The sequence below is a fragment of the Penaeus chinensis genome, chromosome 40 (assembly GCF_019202785.1).
Source record: "Penaeus chinensis breed Huanghai No. 1 chromosome 40, ASM1920278v2, whole genome shotgun sequence".
NCBI lineage: Eukaryota > Metazoa > Arthropoda > Malacostraca > Decapoda > Penaeidae > Penaeus > Penaeus chinensis.
In genome coordinates, this window is record NC_061858.1 from 5,209,476 (window position 1) to 5,226,975 (window position 17,500).

Sequence of the window (17,500 nt, forward strand, 5' to 3'; positions counted from 1 at the left end):
AGATTTGGAAACATGTGTTAATTATATTATTTGCATATACATTCCTTGATAGATTGATCATATTTGTTTTTTTGCTGTTACCGTTCCTACGAATATTTTATTTCCATGATAAATTATGGGCATGATTTCACTTCAGTATATTTTGGGTCATATATATGTAAAGAACTATTGATTATGAATTATATAAGATTCAAATATATATATATATGTATGTATATCGGTAGATATTTGGCATATGCATGTAAGGTAGCATGCGTGCGTGTTTATATATATATATATATATATATATATATATATATATAGAATATATATGTATATATAAACATACAAGTGTGTGTGTCTGCACACGTGCATACACACTCATATATACATACATACATACGTACGTACGCACAGTATATATAAATATATATATATATATCATATATATACACACACATATATCAATATATATATATATACATATACATGTATGTATGTCTATGTATACATATAAATATGCATATATGAATAAATGTACATATGTATAAATATGTATGTATATGTATGCATATATATACATACATATATGTATATATATGTGTGTGTGGGTCTGTTTGTTTGTGTGTGTGTATGTGTGTGTGTGTGTCTGTATGTATTTATATATGTATATGTATATATATGTATATACATGTATATATGTATATGTATATATAAATGTGTGTGTGTGTATATATAAGTATGTATATATGTATATATAAGTATATATATAATATGTATATATATATATGTTTATATGTATATATACACATATGTATATATATGTAATATGCATTGTGTGTGTGCATGCATACATACATACACACACATATAAATATACATACATACGTACGTACAATATATATACACATACATTTATAAATGTATATACATATATATATATATGTAAATATATAAATCTATACATATATATACGTGTGTGTGTGTATACATGTATGTATATATGTATATGTATATGTATGCATATATGTATATGTATATATGAATATGTATAATATATATACATATTTATACATATTTATATATGTATATATGTACACATATGTGTGTGGGTGTGTATGTGTGTGTGTGTGTGTACGATAGACAGGTAGACAGTGCGTGTTAAAAGATATTTTATACTGTAGTTGGTAACTATAATATTAATGATGACACCATTCATGACAGCCTAACATGAGTATAGTGATCAGATAGTCATTCATCAGTATTTTTCAAATATGAATTTCATTTAAAAGAATACATTCCATGACAGTTAACAGGATAAATTCCATGTTGCAAACTCCATTTAAATGTAGACTTACAGGTATCATTCACGGGAAAAAAAACAGTGTTGCCAGACGCGATATAACGCAAAAGTTCATTGTTCCCTGTATTCATAACCCACTTCATATATAATGCTGTATAGTTCCTGACGCTAAAGTTCTGGGGGGTTGCATGATTAAGTTATCACCGGACATCCAAAGGCTTATTCAAAATGCGATATAAGTTACGATAAGTTATCAAATACAGTTAAGTTAAGATAAGGTCGCCATCCAAAGAAAACGGAGAGGAACGTCCCTGTCTCCCGTCCGTTTTCTGTGATCGACTTCCTACCCCAATTTTTACCCCATTTTGCCCTCCATTCCAGCGCAGAAAAGCCCCAGGAAGCGAGGAAAGAGGCACGAGATTCCACTCCCTTTGTAAAAAGAGCAGGGAAGGTGTCCCAGAGGACGGAAATCACCCCAAGAGAGTAGGGGGGAGTGAGCATGCGTGGCGAGACAGCGAGTGTTTACCGTGTGTGAGAGCGAGTGTCGAGTTGGCACTTGGAGACTCCTCTTCCCCCCTTAAAAAGACCCATTTCTCGGCCTCCAACTCGCGGATTTATGGATCAAGATGGATCGACCTGATGGCCTGATCCAGAGGAGGAACGTGCACCGAGAGGCGAACGAGAGGAACCAAGAGGACAGCGATGGAGAGAAGAGGAGAGCCTCGAGCGACGACGACCTCGAGGATGGAGACTCGAAGCAGACGAGGCTCACCCTCATGGAGGAGGTGCTGCTCCTCGGCCTCAAGGACAAGGAGGTGAGTTGGGCACGAGGGAAAGGTGCTAGCGAAGAGGGCGGTTGGAGAAAGGGGAATTTAGGGTCGTGAGACGAAGGAGGGGGAAGTGTCAAGTGGTTAATGGAGGAGGAAGTGTAGGTCTTCGCTCCTCCTCGACCTCAAGAACAAGGAGGCGAGTCGTGAAGGGAGGAAACCTTGGGGAAAAGGGGAGTTGGCCAAAGAGAGTGTTGTGAAGTGGACGTCAATGACATGTCTCAAATGGTTAATTGGGAAATGTGGGTCTCCTCGGGTTACTGGACTTGCGTGGCCGATTCACCTGCTGGGGGAAATTGGGACACGGGAATCTCTCTCTTTTCTTTTCTTTTTCTCTCTCTCTCTCTTTTCTTTTTTCTCTCTCTCTCTTTGTGATGCTCCTGTTATTTTTTATTTTCTTATTACATGAGTGATTTCAAAGAATGTTTTGAATTGTGTAATATCTGTTTTTGTGGGGGTGGGTTTGTGTGTTTTGTGTACATCTGTCAGCAGTATGTTTTGCCAGATTTCATGTTTGATGACAACAAAGAGGTGCTTATACTTCCTGTTACAGACCGAAGGCTAACTAGATACTAGATTGAAGTAATTTGATGAGTTAGAACATATGTTATAGCTTTGTATTGTTTTGCAAGTGAATTAACCAGGAAGTTCTGTTGCATGCTTTGTTGTTATTGCCAAAAATTAAACGTTGGTTTCTTTTTCTTTATAACACAAGTATTACTATCATACTTTTAGTTATTTTCATAGTGTGGTATTTGATATTATATCTTCTTATTGTTGTCATGTACAAATCTTATCAATAGTACAAAAAATAGGTCGCAAGTTCAGATTGAAATCTCTGTCAATTGATTTTGGTGTTTGGCAGTGTTACAGACCAGTGAATTAAACAAGTGATTTTTATGATATCCATTTTTGATAAACCGAATATAAAGGGAAAAACTTTTTTTTTAAATTCTGTATGTTTGCCTCGTAACTACTGTAGTGTCCTATACTATGATCTGACAGGTGGTGATGTATTTGTGGACTTTTTTTTTTTTCAGCAATTTTTCCTGAATTCTTGTTAGCATTATACAATTGAATTTTTTTTTTTTTTTTATATAATTGAACTCGATATGTGAATAATTTTGTGTGTTTCATAAAGGAAGAGTAAACAGTATTGCTCAAGTAATATTGACTATTTTGTTACATATGAAAATAATAGATAGTCTCTGGAATTTAGAAATTGATGCAAGTTTTTGTGATGAGAAAAATATTGGAATAGATATTAATGGAAATGGTGGGAACATGTCGTGTTATTGTATTTTCTGAAGAGAATACAGGCAGTTAGTGAATTATATTTTATTCCTTTATTCTATATAAACAAATTGATAGGTTGCATGTTTGTTTTATGAGCCTAATTATTTATTGTTATTATTATCAATATATTATTATTACATGCACATGCACACATACATGCACACTCACACGCACAGCTCTCCTAAAAAATTAAAAATTATGCGCTGTGCAGTAGAGGATGTTATTCAACCACTTGCTGCCGCCTTACACAACATGTCAAATAGCATTACCCACTATTTCAGATTGTACATGACATTATTTTGAAGAAATTTTGGAATTAGTTTACATATCTTTCACCTGCCCACATTCTTTGTCTGATCGTAAAGTTTGTGATAACTCTTGAGACTAGGACAGTATATACCTCAAACAAACTTCCGCAATTGCCATGGTACCCATGCCTCCTGCTAAAGCCAATAAACCGCACCAGAATTATTCAACAAGGTAGAGTTTATACTTATGCACAACGGTGGTCTACAAGCTCCCTTGCTAGAACGTACAGGGTAGAGGTTTGTTGTTCGATCCCTAGAGTGGTGAAGTGATAAGTGATTGTAGGCCTTCCTGTTTTTTTTTTTCTAAAGATTGTTTTATTTAGTATATTTGATGGTTTTGTGTGTTCTTGAAGACGCTTTTCTTAGTACTCTCCCTGAACAGTCGTCCTCTTAAAATTTACAAGCTTTCTTGATTGTATTTAGGAGCGTTTTGATACTTTTTGAGTATAGATTATTTTAGGAATAATGATGTCTATAAACAATTAATTTATTCATGATAGTTTGAGGGTTGGCAAATCGGTGTTTTATTTGGGGCGTGGAGATGTTCATTGCAATTTAAAAAAATAAAAACCATTCTAATGTGCTGTTCATTTTATTTGGAAAGATATGTTGTATAAATTCATCTAAGGTGCAAAGTACAAGTATTTTCTTTTTGAACTTTGATATTATGTGACAACAGTCTGTGGTACTCAATTGCTGGTCCTGTTTGTGAGGTCTGCACTTAGTTTTCTACATAATAATGTTACCCTTGATGAAGCCCTTGATTGAAAATGAAGTGAAAGGAAAAAAATTAATTCCTTATCACCTATTTATTATTTTTTTCTTTTGTTTTATGCAGTGACTTGTTACTAGTGTGCAGATAGTATTTTTGGAGAAAGATTTGCGCACATTTTTTGTGGAGTCCAAAGTCATACTCAAAATATTAACCTTCTGTCACTGAGGTTGGCACAGACAGACATGCTATGTTCACTGAGAGTTTGGCTTATTAATTATCTTTATACATTGATAGCTCCACAAGTCTTAAATCACCAAGGAGGCAATTACTAGTACTACCTATCTCACCTGTTTATTTTTTTTTCTTTTTTCTTTTCTTTTCTTTTCAGAAATTTCCTCTTTTATCTTATATTGCTATTAATAATGTTAATAATGCTATGGTGTATATAATGTCTGCTATTATGATAACAACATCACAATTGATAGAAAAAAAAAAAAAAACCTGAATACTCAAGGAAAGGTGAAATCAGGCAAGGTCATGAGGTCTACTAATAAACATTTCACAAAACAAAACCAAAGTGAACAATACATTTTCATGGTAGCATTGGGTTAAATGAGGACTTTTGATTGTATATATCTTACAACCAATTACATAACATTTTGTATATTCATCATAATCATGTGTTTCAACATCTCATATCCACAAGTAGTCTGTGGTCCAATATCATGAAGTTGGTCGGCAATGCTGATGTTATTGTCTGCAAGTTGTTTGCGCTTACTAAGACTCTGACTCTGCATTCGCATGTCCACGCATGCTTTCTGTGCAATGAGATAGGTTTCAGAATGCCCTTGGCTGCAATTAGCACCGTGCTTGATTTTCCCCCAGGGAGCTCCCAATAAATGCATTCACATTGTGTACCATTGAAGGGATAGCATTTGTCTAAGAGAGTGGTCTTTCACAACAGCGTACAGTCCCATACAAAGCAGCACCATGATAGTTTTGAGTTGGACATTTTGGACCATCCACTCTTTGGACTGGATGAAGGACTTTTTGAGGAGAAAGTGTGTTCTGGATGTGAGGGAGAGCTGCATTTCTGAATTGGCAGTAGATGTGTGTGATATGGGTTTGTAAACAGACTACCATGTGAGCAGTGAGCTGTAGGCAAAAGACAGTGGTGAACAATGATTTGAAATTGTGAATGGGAAACATTAGTGACAAATAAATAGGTGTCCTTTGATATTTTACCTACTAGCAAGGTATGCACTGCATCATAGTGATATACTGTGTTAGCAGAGGAACAAGTGTAATGAACAAATATATATTGTTTTCCTACAATATACTATTGCAAATTATAAAATATGGTTTATTCTCTCACTTTTTTATCACTTGAAATGAAGCAAACCTCTTGATTTCAAGTATCAGTTTGTATACAGTTGTGGTAATTTTATTTGTGTTCCTCACCAGGATGAATGCAGAGGATAGTGAAATACCTTCAAAGAAAATGACATATGGGCTCATGCTGAAAAATCCTTTTGATACTATGGTTTAATAATTGTTCAAGTATCAGTTACTAATGTGAGTTTGTATGTCGCATTTATATTCTTTCTTTTCATAGCCCCGATGACTTTTTCTTTTCTTTAAGAGGATCTACTGGTAGTTAAATTGCCAAGTGACCCTGATCTGACTATATATTATCTTAAACAAAACAGCTGTTTCATTCTATTTATGTAAGTTACAAAAGCTCAACTTTGAAAGTATTTTTCATATTTAGAATTGTTGTCTTTCAGTGAAGGATGTGTTCAACACAGAATGCATTAAACTCTCTCTTTCTTTTGTCTCTCTCTTCATCTCCTATTCTTTGTACTTCCTTCTGGAAAAATGAGGTTTTATATTTTTTACTGTATTTTGTCAAGGCACTTGCCATGTTTCAACGAAATTATTAAGCAGGACTAACATTACATACAACCGAGAGGCAAACTTAGTGAATGCTCTTACAAGCAGTCAAATTTTATTGAAAAAAATAGTAATAATTATGACTCATGGACATGTTAGAGTGCAGAATAATTGAAGGTTAAAATGTTTTCTTACAACTTGTATCCAGAATTGTGATTCTCAGATATTTTTTGCCAAATTTCTCAATTATATCTTTGAAAAGAAGAAAAAGAGGAGCCAAAAGGAAAAGACCCCTGTGCAAGCTATTCCCTTTGGTGAATTTTCAGAGTATATTCTATTGTCAGGGATTCTCATACTATATTCTGCGTAACCTTTTGTCATCACAAGTTTTGTGATTTAAGCATGAGAATCTTGGGTTTTCAGTTTAGAATTACTCTCATATGTGGTATAAGTGGAGATGTTTTCTCTCCTTCCCTTATCCCTCTCTCTTTCTCCCTCTTCCTCTTTCCCTCCTCTTTGCCTTTCCCCATTTCTCTCCCATCCCTCTCCCTCTCTGAAGCTATCCCCTTCCTCCATCCTCTCTGCCTCTTTGCATCTCCCCCTTCCTCCCCCTCCCCCTCTCCCTCTCCCTCTCCCTCTCCCTCTCCCTCTCCCTCTCCCTCTCCCTCTCCCTCTCCCTCTCTCTCTCTCTCTCTCTCTCTCTCTCTCTCTCTCTCTCTCTCTCTCTCTCTCTCTCTCTCTCTCTCTCTCTCTCTCTCTCTCTCTCTCTCTCCCCCTCTCCCTTTCCCTCCTTTTCTCCCTCCTCCCACTCCCTCTCCCTCTCCCTCTCCCTCTCCCTCTCCCTCTCCCTCTCCCTCTCCCTCTCCCTCTCCCTCTCCCTCTCCCTCTCCCTCTCCCTCTCCCTCTCCCTCTCCCTCTCCCTCTCCCTCCCTCCTTCATTCCTTCATTCATTGCTCTCTCTTCCTGAGTTGTTTACTTTTTTTGTCACTTAAAGCAGCAAATTACTTTCAATAACCTGGATGAGCCAAGTAAAGGAAATTGTATTTGCTCATTGGCAAGATCAGACATGTAATAAAAGTTTGATGTTTCTCAATACTAATCAACAAGTGCAATGTAGTCAGTTGAATTTATCCCCGGGTGATATTGTTATATAATGGTTCAGTGGCGTCTAAAGGCTTCTCTTGTGAAAAGAACTCGGCGAACAATAGAAAACCCTTGTAAGTGGAAGGCCTCCTCAAACCAACAAAGGAGAATAAAACTCCACAGGTTCCCAGGTAACTGCGCACATGTGGCTACACAGGTGGAGAGGGAGTAGAAGTAACAGGTGTTGATACCCCCCCCCCCCCTTTCCCTTTCCCCATCCTCTCCCACTCCTCCTGTCCCTCCAGTCATGTGCTACCTTTTCAGTGTCCTTCACTTCCTTTATCTTCTTTGTGTTTCTGTATACCTCTGTTGATATCCCTTTCTGACTCTTTTTCTCTCTCTTTCTCTCTCTCTTTCTCTCTCTCTCTCTTTCTCTCTCTCTCTTTTTCTCTCTCTTTTTGTCACTCTTTTTTTGTCTGTCTTTTTGTCTCTCCCTTTTTCTCTCTTTTTGTCTCTCTCTCTTTCTCTTTTTCTCTCTTTTTGTCTCTCTCTTTCTCTCTTTCTCTCTTTCTCTCTTTCTCTCTTTTTGTCTTTCTCTCTTTTTATCTCTCTCTCTTTCTCTCTTTTTGTCTCTCTCTCTTTCTCTCTTTTTGTCTCTCTCTCTTTCTCTCTTTTTGTCTCTCTCTCTTTCTCTCTTTTTGTCTCTCTCTCTTTCTCTCTTTTTGTCTCTCTCTCTTTCTCTCTTTTTGTCTCTCTCTCTCTCTCTTTTTGTCTCTCTCTCTCTCTCTCTTTTTGTCTCTCTCTCTCTCTCTCTTTTTGTCTCTCTCTCTTTCTCTCTTTTTGTCTCTCTCTCTTTCTCTCTTTTTGTCTCTCTCTCTTTCTCTCTTTTTGTCTCTCTCTCTTTCTCTCTTTTTGTCTCTCTCTCTTTCTCTCTTTTTGTCTCTCTCTCTTTCTCTCTTTTTGTCTCTCTCTCTTTCTCTCTTTTTGTCTCTCTCTCTTTCTCTCTTTTTGTCTCTCTCTCTTTCTCTCTTTTTGTCTCTCTCTCTTTCTCTCTTTTTGTCTCTCTCTCTTTCTCTCTTTTTGTCTCTCTCTCTTTCTCTCTTTTTGTCTCTCTCTCTTTCTCTCTTTTTGTCTCTCTCTCTTTCTCTCTTTTTGTCTCTCTCTCTTTCTCTCTTTTTGTCTCTCTCTCTTTCTCTCTTTTTGTCTCTCTCTCTTTCTCTCTTTTTGTCTCTCTCTCTTTCTCTCTTTTTGTCTCTCTCTCTTTCTCTCTTTTTGTCTCTCTCTCTTTCTCTCTTTTTGTCTCTCTCTCTTTCTCTCTTTTTGTCTCTCTCTCTTTCTCTCTTTTTGTCTCTCTCTCTTTCTCTCTTTTTGTCTCTCTCTCTTTCTCTCTTTTTGTCTCTCTCTCTTTCTCTCTTTTTGTCTCTCTCTCTTTCTCTCTTTTTGTCTCTCTCTCTTTCTCTCTTTTTGTCTCTCTCTCTTTCTCTCTTTTTGTCTCTCTCTCTTTCTCTCTTTTTGTCTCTCTCTCTTTCTCTCTTTTTGTCTCTCTCTCTTTCTCTCTTTTTGTCTCTCTCTCTTTCTCTCTTTTTGTCTCTCTCTCTTTCTCTCTTTTTGTCTCTCTCTCTTTCTCTCTTTTTGTCTCTCTCTCTTTCTCTCTTTTTGTCTCTCTCTCTTTCTCTCTTTTTGTCTCTCTCTCTTTCTCTCTTTTTGTCTCTCTCTCTTTCTCTCTTTTTGTCTCTCTCTCTTTCTCTCTTTTTGTCTCTCTCTCTTTCTCTCTTTTTGTCTCTCTCTCTTTCTCTCTTTTTGTCTCTCTCTCTTTCTCTCTTTTTGTCTCTCTCTCTTTCTCTCTTTTTGTCTCTCTCTCTTTCTCTCTTTTTGTCTCTCTCTCTTTCTCTCTTTTTGTCTCTCTCTCTTTCTCTCTTTTTGTCTCTCTCTCTTTCTCTCTTTTTGTGTCTCTCTCTCTTTCTCTCTTTTTGTGTCTCTCTCTTTCTCTCTTTTTGTCTCTCTCTCTTTCTCTCTTTTTGTCTCTCTCTCTTTCTCTCTTTTTGTCTCTCTCTCTTTCTCTCTTTTTGTGTCTCTCTCTCTCTCTCTTTTTGTGTCTCTCTCTCCCTCTCCCTCCCCCTCCCCCTCCCCCTCCCCCTCCCCCCCATCTCTCTCTCTCTCTCTCAGCCTCTTTCACACTGGTTTTACTTATCCAATTTTCTGCTTCCATCCTTCCTTTTCTCTTCCCCCTGCTTGCCATGATACTTCATGCTTTGTCTCTATCTATGCCCTGTATCCTCTCTCTCCCCACCTCCTTCCTCTTCCTCTTCCTTTGGTCATGCCATTGCTGTGTGTCTGTTCATGCCTGTGGCTATTTCTAAGGATGAATTGCCTCACAAATTATGAAACCATTATTTGAAATGCATTGTTGTGTGTTCATTTTGAGAGTACAGTTTGCTGTTTTTTTTGTTTTTTTTTTTGTATTATTATTAGTGGTTTTGATAAGTTCTTAGTGGTCTTTTAGGGTCTTATGAACATGGAGGGACTGTGAAGGTAGCTACGGTCTTTACAAGTTCTTGAAAATGTCAGTGAAGCTAAAACACCTTCATGTGTCAAACAAACAGATAAAAAAATAAGGGAAGGGATGACTGTGTAGATGTGGGTGTGATTGTTGATGTGGTTGAGTGACATGCATACTGTATGTGTGTGTGTGTGTGTGTGTGTGTCTCAGCCTCTATATTATCTCTGTAGGTGTTTTCTCTTCAGCAGTATTATGAATTGGTAGATATTGTAGAATGTCAAATGTTTTCTATTTTTTTTTTTTTTTTTTTTTCTCTCTCTCTCTCTCTTGGAGTATTGAAAAAACTGCAAGGAAAAAGGCAAATACAGACGTTATAAATAGCAAATATCCATGTGTGTAAGAGGTGCATTTAAAAGACTCCTGTGGATTACACTAACAATACATTTTTGTTTCAGGGATACACAAGTTTCTGGAATGACTGCATATCCTCAGGTCTTCGTGGTTGCATTTTAATAGAACTTGCTCTTCGAGGGAGAGTGGAGTTAGAGAAGGCAGGATTGCGCCGGAAGTCCCTCTTAAACCGCAAGGTAAGATCTGCTGTATGAAAGGAAGGGGAAAGGGGGGAGCCTAGATGTTGGAAGGGGAAAAGATAGTGAGAGAAGGAAAAGTGGCATTAAGTGAAGTTTTGCACCATTAGATGTTATAAGTATATTGTGTAATGACCAAAAAATAATTTGTACAGGATCAGCTGATTGTCCCTTTTGTCTTGGATTTATGCTCAGGGCTCAACAATTAGGGTTATTTGATTCTTCAACTGAAGTCTTCAGTTACTCCTCTTTGAAAGATATCCCATAAAGAAAATGTAAACACAGGCTGCCTTAACTTGACTATACATTTTAAGGAGATAAGTTGATGTCTTTAATCATTGTATACTAAAAGTATGTAAAGATTACAATTCATTTCATAGCATGTGTAGTCTATTCACTCTATACATATAAGAGGCTCTACCCCCCTTTTTTATTACCATAGAAAGAGAACATACTAATGTACCACACACCACACCCTGTAAGAAAATGCTTTAATGCCTTTACTTCGGAAGTTACTTTTGTATTGGAATTTTGAATGACCCTGCAGAAGAAATGTGCCATATAAAGAGAGGTTGTAGTTAAAAAATGAGAGTAAGTATAAGTGGATGGATACATGAATCATTTTCATACCAGTTTTATTCATCACTCCTTGTTACAACAATTAATATAATTCTTAAGAGAAAAGTTAGGTCTCGAAAGACGAAGGATTATCATGAGTACCATAGTTACTGGAAAAAATAAAGCAAAAAGAATGGTAAAGTCCAGGTAATTTTCTGAATGAATGAATTTGCAATTTTATGAACTTTATCTAGTTTCAACATAATTAGTAGTCATGAGAAAAGTAATTATGATCAGGAAAATAGTAACCTTGAGAAGAAGTAAATGCAGTTACTCAAATTATGAGTCAAATTTTATTTATTATCAAACATGACACAGTCCTGCCAGCTAGCTTGCTACCCTTGTTTCAAAAGAAATCACTGGTCTGACAATTATTTCACCTTTCCTACCTCATATGAAGTCCTAATGTAATCAAAGATATATGAGAAATTTGTAAACAGCATTCATTGTGACAACTGTAGAAAAAGTATGAATGAGAATGAAGAGCTTCACAATATTTCGTTGTAAGAAATATTGTATTCATGACAAAGTTATAATCAAAACTGGTCAGCTACATCTCTTGTATTGTGAAAATATTAATTCTCATTCATTATATGCTACATAAATGTAGTTACAAATTAATGGAAATGGAAAACTCTAGAAGAATATATAACAATATTCATACCCAGTCCAGTGTTGTTACCAATTATCGATTGTGAAACTGCCCTGCTAGCCATGTGATTCAAGTCTAGGAAGGAGAGCTGCTTCTATTATATCCCGATTGACCAGACTGTGTTTTGCAGTAAATGCTTAATTCAGTTGGATAATTATGATCACATTCATTTCTTGCGGCAGCATGTGAGCTCACTGTGACACTTGCCTGACATAGCAAATGGAAATTTTCCTTGCTGTCAAAGCCTGATACTTCAAGGGAATAGATGTTGTTACCCTGAGTTCATTCAAAAGAAAAGGCAAACTAATCTAGCTTTTTTATTTCAATAATGTGAATGGAACAAACTGATTTTTTTCTTAAACTGTGAATACCTTTCCTTTTAGTGCTTACTGGTTGAGTCTTTATTACAAAATTTACAAGTTGCTGAGATGAAAAAGATTTTCATAGAAGAGTAAATCTTTTTCAGAATAGATATTAATATAGCTGTCAAATTTTCATTGATTTTTATACAGGAAATAGGACATTATTAAACCTGCACTGTACTAAGTCTGTAATTTTATTCATGTGTAAGATAGTCCTCAAAGTCTTTGTTGACTTACCCATGGGATGCTGATCATCCTTGATCCCCAGGTGCTTTTGCGGTCAGACCAGCCCACGGGAGATGTCCTCCTGGATGAAGCACTAAAACACATGAAGGAAACAGATCCACCTGAGACCGTGCAGGCCTGGATAGAATATCTCTCAGGTAAGTTCGTTATTCCTGTCTCTCAAGAAATCCTTGGAGTATTGTGGTGTGAATTGGAGATGGTAAAAGATGTTTAAGCAGTTATATATTTAAAAGTATGAATTTTGTTAAACCTAGAAAAGGCTAAATATAGGGTTATATTTCTCTGATGTTGAAGTGTTGCTAAGAGACCAATTCATCTTCACGTATATTACTTGAAAAATGTATCTTTTATTGTTATTGATTATGCAGTTAAGGGGGGATGCAACACTTGAAAAAAATTAAGGATGTTTTTAACTCATTACTGCTGGGTGAACAGAAATCCTGGAGCATGATAAACTCTGGTGATTTCTGGCAATAGCCAGACACTAGGTTTAGGAGTCCGCAATATCAAGCCAACATCCTGCTCCATGTGTTCTGGCACGTCACCGTGCGTACAGGCATGCTCCGCAGACCAAGTTATGATGCTGGTACATGTGACCCATCTGGGTCTGGTTAAACATGGGCTTATAATCATTCCCAGTTAATATTTTGTCATGTCTGTAAAGATTTAAATGTCTACATGAAATTTGAAAGAACAAGGTCATATGTAGAAGAGGGGATGGCAGTTATAGACCTGAGAATACAGAAAAAAGGATAGATTATTGCCTATCTGATAACAGCCATAAAAAAAGAGAGGCCTAGTAGGTTTCACACCTTGGTTACCCGCATACTCAGAGAATATGGATGTCAGTGATTGTCATACTTTTTTTTTATGTACCAATGCTTAGTTTGTTTGTTCTTTGTATGTATTTTACTCATTATGACTTATAAAGAGCTCAAGAGAAACCTCTGTAGACCATGCCTGGAAGAGTGCTGCCTCTAAGGAGGACACTATTTCCATGCTCAGGATCCTATTCCTGCCCACAATGACTGATGGCACAGGGTATGTCAAAGATAATTGAATAATATGAAAACATATAAAAATGACACATATAACACAATATTACTTATTGTTATTATTATTGCACAGGGTAATATGTATAGGTAATATGGAGTCTGCTCAATGAAAACAATCTGTTACCATCTTCATACAGTATATCATATGACAAATATAGACCTCAGAAAATGCAAAACATCAATAATAGCAAAGAGAAGGCAAAGAGTCTTAATAGTGCACATGAGTGTTTGTGTGGGCCAGGCTCATAAGCCACACACCTGGGAAAGTTGCATTCAGATGTTTCTAATGCCTGGGTTTTGGTTCATGTGCAGAGGCAATGAGAAACCCGGATCTAACAGTGTTATTTTGTAGAATAATGAATTAGAATGGCATTAAAAGTCCCTTTCATATGCAAAGCTGGCACTATGAATACCTGTGTATATCAAAAGTATTGAGCCATAATTCTTAACCCCATGCCGATGGGTATGACATGTACATACGTGCTATACCCACTGTGAGTACTTGTTTGATAGTTTTTACACATAGATGGCTACACTTGTACTAAGTCACCAATGAGCCAGTTACGAGTACTGCCTGTCTCACCCGTTCACCCTTTTCTTTGATTTACAAAATATTTTATGTTATCTTATTTTTCTGTTACTAATGTTAAAAAACATTATGATAATTATAATGTTTATAATAAAAATAACACCATCGATATTCATAGCATAAGTAAAAAATAAATTTTTCCTGCTATTTTCCATCTATGGGCAGACATTTCACAAAAAACATAGAAAATAGGCACATTTTTTCCCCATTTTTTGTTCATTTACCCTGGCGGCATTGGGTTAATAGCTTTTTTTTATTGCATGTATTATCTATCCTGAAGTAGCTAAGGCACCTCTCAGTGTTGTAATATAATTTCATGTATTCATGAAACTCCCTACATCAACAGGTGAATCATGGAACCCACTAAAACTACGTTACCAACTGCGCAATGTGCGAGAGCGGTTGGCCAAGAACCTGGTGGAGAAAGGCGTTCTTACCACAGAGAAACAAAACTTCCTCGTGTTTGACATGACTACCCATCCCCTCACAGACAACGTTACCAAAACAAAATTGGTGAAGAAGGTGAGCGGGAAAAATGAAAAAATCTGGGTCTAGGAGCGGGTGATGTGAACATGGCTGTAGGCTGGTGACAGGAACCTGCTGTTGTGAGCATTTTGGCTAAAGGCCGGAGTGATTTAAAAGACTTGCCAAGAGTGCACAAACCTTTTGGTAGGCTTATTTTACTGATTTGGTGATTTTGCATTATTCCTGTCGATGTCCATGAGCAATGACAAGAAGAGTGCTGTCTCCATGGAGAGCACCATTTCCATGCTCAGCTGTTTTATAGACTACAGAGAGAGGTGATTAGAATGTAAAGAAAATAAACTTTTACCCTCTGGATAATGCAAATCAAATAGCAAATATGAACATTGGAAAATATCCAAAAACCTAAAACACTTATGCATAAAAAGAGTAAGTAATTTTGCAAATAGTAGGCAAGCGCACATGTGTTTGTGTGTGCCTGGCCTATAAACAGCCACCCAGCAGAGTGGCCACTCACTTCAGCCTAATGCCCGGATTTTTTGGTGATTTGATTGCTGTGACACAACTTGATCCAATGGGTTAATGAATAAAGTACAGAACACTTAAGATCTTTGTTTGGCATCATCATATACCACTGTAAATTATTAGGCATATTACATGCACAGAATTTAATCAGTTATATTTTAGGTCATTAATGATATACATAATAATTGTTATAGATTACAACTTATAGTAAAACGTTCAAGTTAAGAACTCAGTAGTAACAGGATTTTCAGCTACTTTCAATGTATGTATATGTTTAGCACATTGTTTCAACTGTTAACCATTCACTGTTTATAATTTACATGGTATTTTCAGGTTCAAGATAGTGTGTTAAGTCGATGGGTTGGTGATCCTCAGAGGATGGACCGACGAGTGTTGTCTCTTATATATTTGGCACATGCTTCAGATGTTCTGGAAAATGCCTTTGCTCCACTTTCAGATGACGATTATGAGGTAAGGTGCAAGTTTGATGTTTGCCAAAGAAAAGTTGAGTGATAAAGATGTTGGTGTGCGTGTGCGTGTGCGTGTGCGTGTGCGTGTGCGTGTGCGTGTGCGTGTGCGTGTGCGTGTGCGTGTGTGTGTGTGTGTGTGTGTGTGTGCACATTTGCATTTGCATTTGCTAAAGGTTTGTGTGGATATAATGTGCTTATTAATATAGCAAGTAATTGAATAAAGTTGGCTTATATTTGGTACAAAAATTCTCACTCCGGCTTTCCTTGCAGGTTGCCATGAAACGCGTTCGAGATCTGCTGGATCTAGACTTGGACACAGAAGCTGCAAAGCCCAATGCCAATGACCTCATGTGGTCAGTGTTTGCAGCTTTCATCAAATAAACTTAGCTGCCTCATGACCCGAAGCATTGAAAATATTTAGTGCCTGTGATGAGTCTGATGATGACTTAGTGGGAGTTGAAATTAAGTTCCGTATTTATTTTTGAGATTTTTTTGTTTTTTGTTTTTTTCTGGTGTGATCCTGAAATGTCTCAAGTCGCACACCATTGCTGATGTGGTTCTTTTTTTTCTTTCTTTCTTTTTCTTTTTTCTTTCTTTTTTTCAGGAGTATATTTTAAGGGTAAAAGGGATGGATGATCTTTAAGAAAAGGTTTGCCAGAAAGATAAAATACCTTTTCTTCTCTTTTGTATGAAACTGTAAACATAATTACATATGTATTTAGTAGGGGAGGGGGAAATACACTGGCTGCATGAAATATATATTTAGGATGAAACATTCTCTGTACATATATGAATGTTGGGGCATTTTATGACAAGATTTGCTTAAGGGTGATTTTTGGCTGTATTTACAAGCATTCTCTTCCTTGTGATTAGTTTATTTTGAGGTTCACCCTGATTCTTAGCTCATAAATCTTTGAATAAAGATAAACATTTACAATCCAAACCACAAGCTTTGTACCTGTTGAGACTTGCAAATCGTCAGGCCATCTTCGGAAAAAGTGATGTAACATGCTGAGACGCTGTTAAATCTAATTAGCATGCATTATTCCCCAAGCTGATTTAATTTCATGATGTGATATTGTTGATAAAATGATCAGAATATCAGTTCTATCAAAGGCATTATTTCACCTGTGTTACAAATAGTGGTAGTGTGTGACAGAAATGTGTGGTTATAGTGTAGGCACTGTATAACCATGAGAAAATAGAGCCTACTATGGTTGTGCTGTGAGTGGATATTTTTTTTATTATTATTATTTTTTTAAGATTCCACACACCTGAGGCTCTTTTTCAAACATATTGGTGGATTTAAACTCAGTCTTGTTAAATCAAAGGTACGAACTTAAATCTTCATAGCTCCAGATTTTAATTTTTTTATTTAATTTCTGTGCTTTTTTAAAAAATAAGCAAAGTTGCAGGTTTATGTATAATTATGCATTGAGGGTGACTACACGTTTTTATTGAATTAAAAATCAAGACTAAGATTATTTTGTAGCTGGAGCATACTTTTTTCTTTCTAAGACAATTGTTAGGACTTAATATTAGTATGCAGTTCACCATTTTTGGGCTTTTTTATACATGTATAAAAGTGATTACTAATATTATGATTATTGTTATCATTTTCATTTTTACATGTTCTCATGCTATTCCAAAACAAAATGAAATTTCTCGATACACTTATAGTTTTAAAATTGTCGTTTGGTTGACTGGTATACAGATATATATAAATATATATTTTCCGTGCACAGGTAGAGTTATATGAAGGCATGTTTTGTCGGGGCAAGCACCTTGCAGGTCCTCAGATGAAATTAGATGTCCAAAGAGTTGGTGCAGATTTGTATTATGTTACTCTGCTTTTAGTTTTACAATGATATTTATATAATAATAAATCTGGTGATGGTTTGATGTCAGAATATATAGAGAGTGTAAGGCATCTATTATTCATATACAAGTTTATTTGTCTATGACCAAAATAAAAGAAACAAAAGTATTGATTTATTGTTCATAGCACC

At 36.2% G+C, this 17,500-nt stretch overlaps 1 protein-coding gene across 2 annotated transcripts in view; it reads left to right on the plus strand.

The window, feature by feature from the left end:
- The window catches only part of LOC125047056 (Golgi phosphoprotein 3 homolog sauron-like), an 18,368-nt gene extending 890 nt beyond the window's left edge, over nt 1–17,478 (plus strand). The window contains exons 2-7 of one of the 2 annotated variants that reach the window (XM_047645105.1): nt 1,664–2,097; nt 10,360–10,491; nt 12,392–12,506; nt 14,360–14,535; nt 15,355–15,492; nt 15,762–17,478. In XM_047645105.1, the coding sequence (XP_047501061.1) occupies nt 1,909–2,097; nt 10,360–10,491; nt 12,392–12,506; nt 14,360–14,535; nt 15,355–15,492; nt 15,762–15,872 (861 nt within the window). In that variant the 5' untranslated portion in view covers nt 1,664–1,908 and the 3' untranslated portion in view covers nt 15,873–17,478. The remainder of the gene's footprint in view (nt 1–1,663; nt 2,098–10,359; nt 10,492–12,391; nt 12,507–14,359; nt 14,536–15,354; nt 15,493–15,761) is intronic. The other variant, XM_047645106.1, reaches the window with a different exon arrangement.
- Nucleotides 17,479–17,500: the final 22 nt, after the last annotated feature.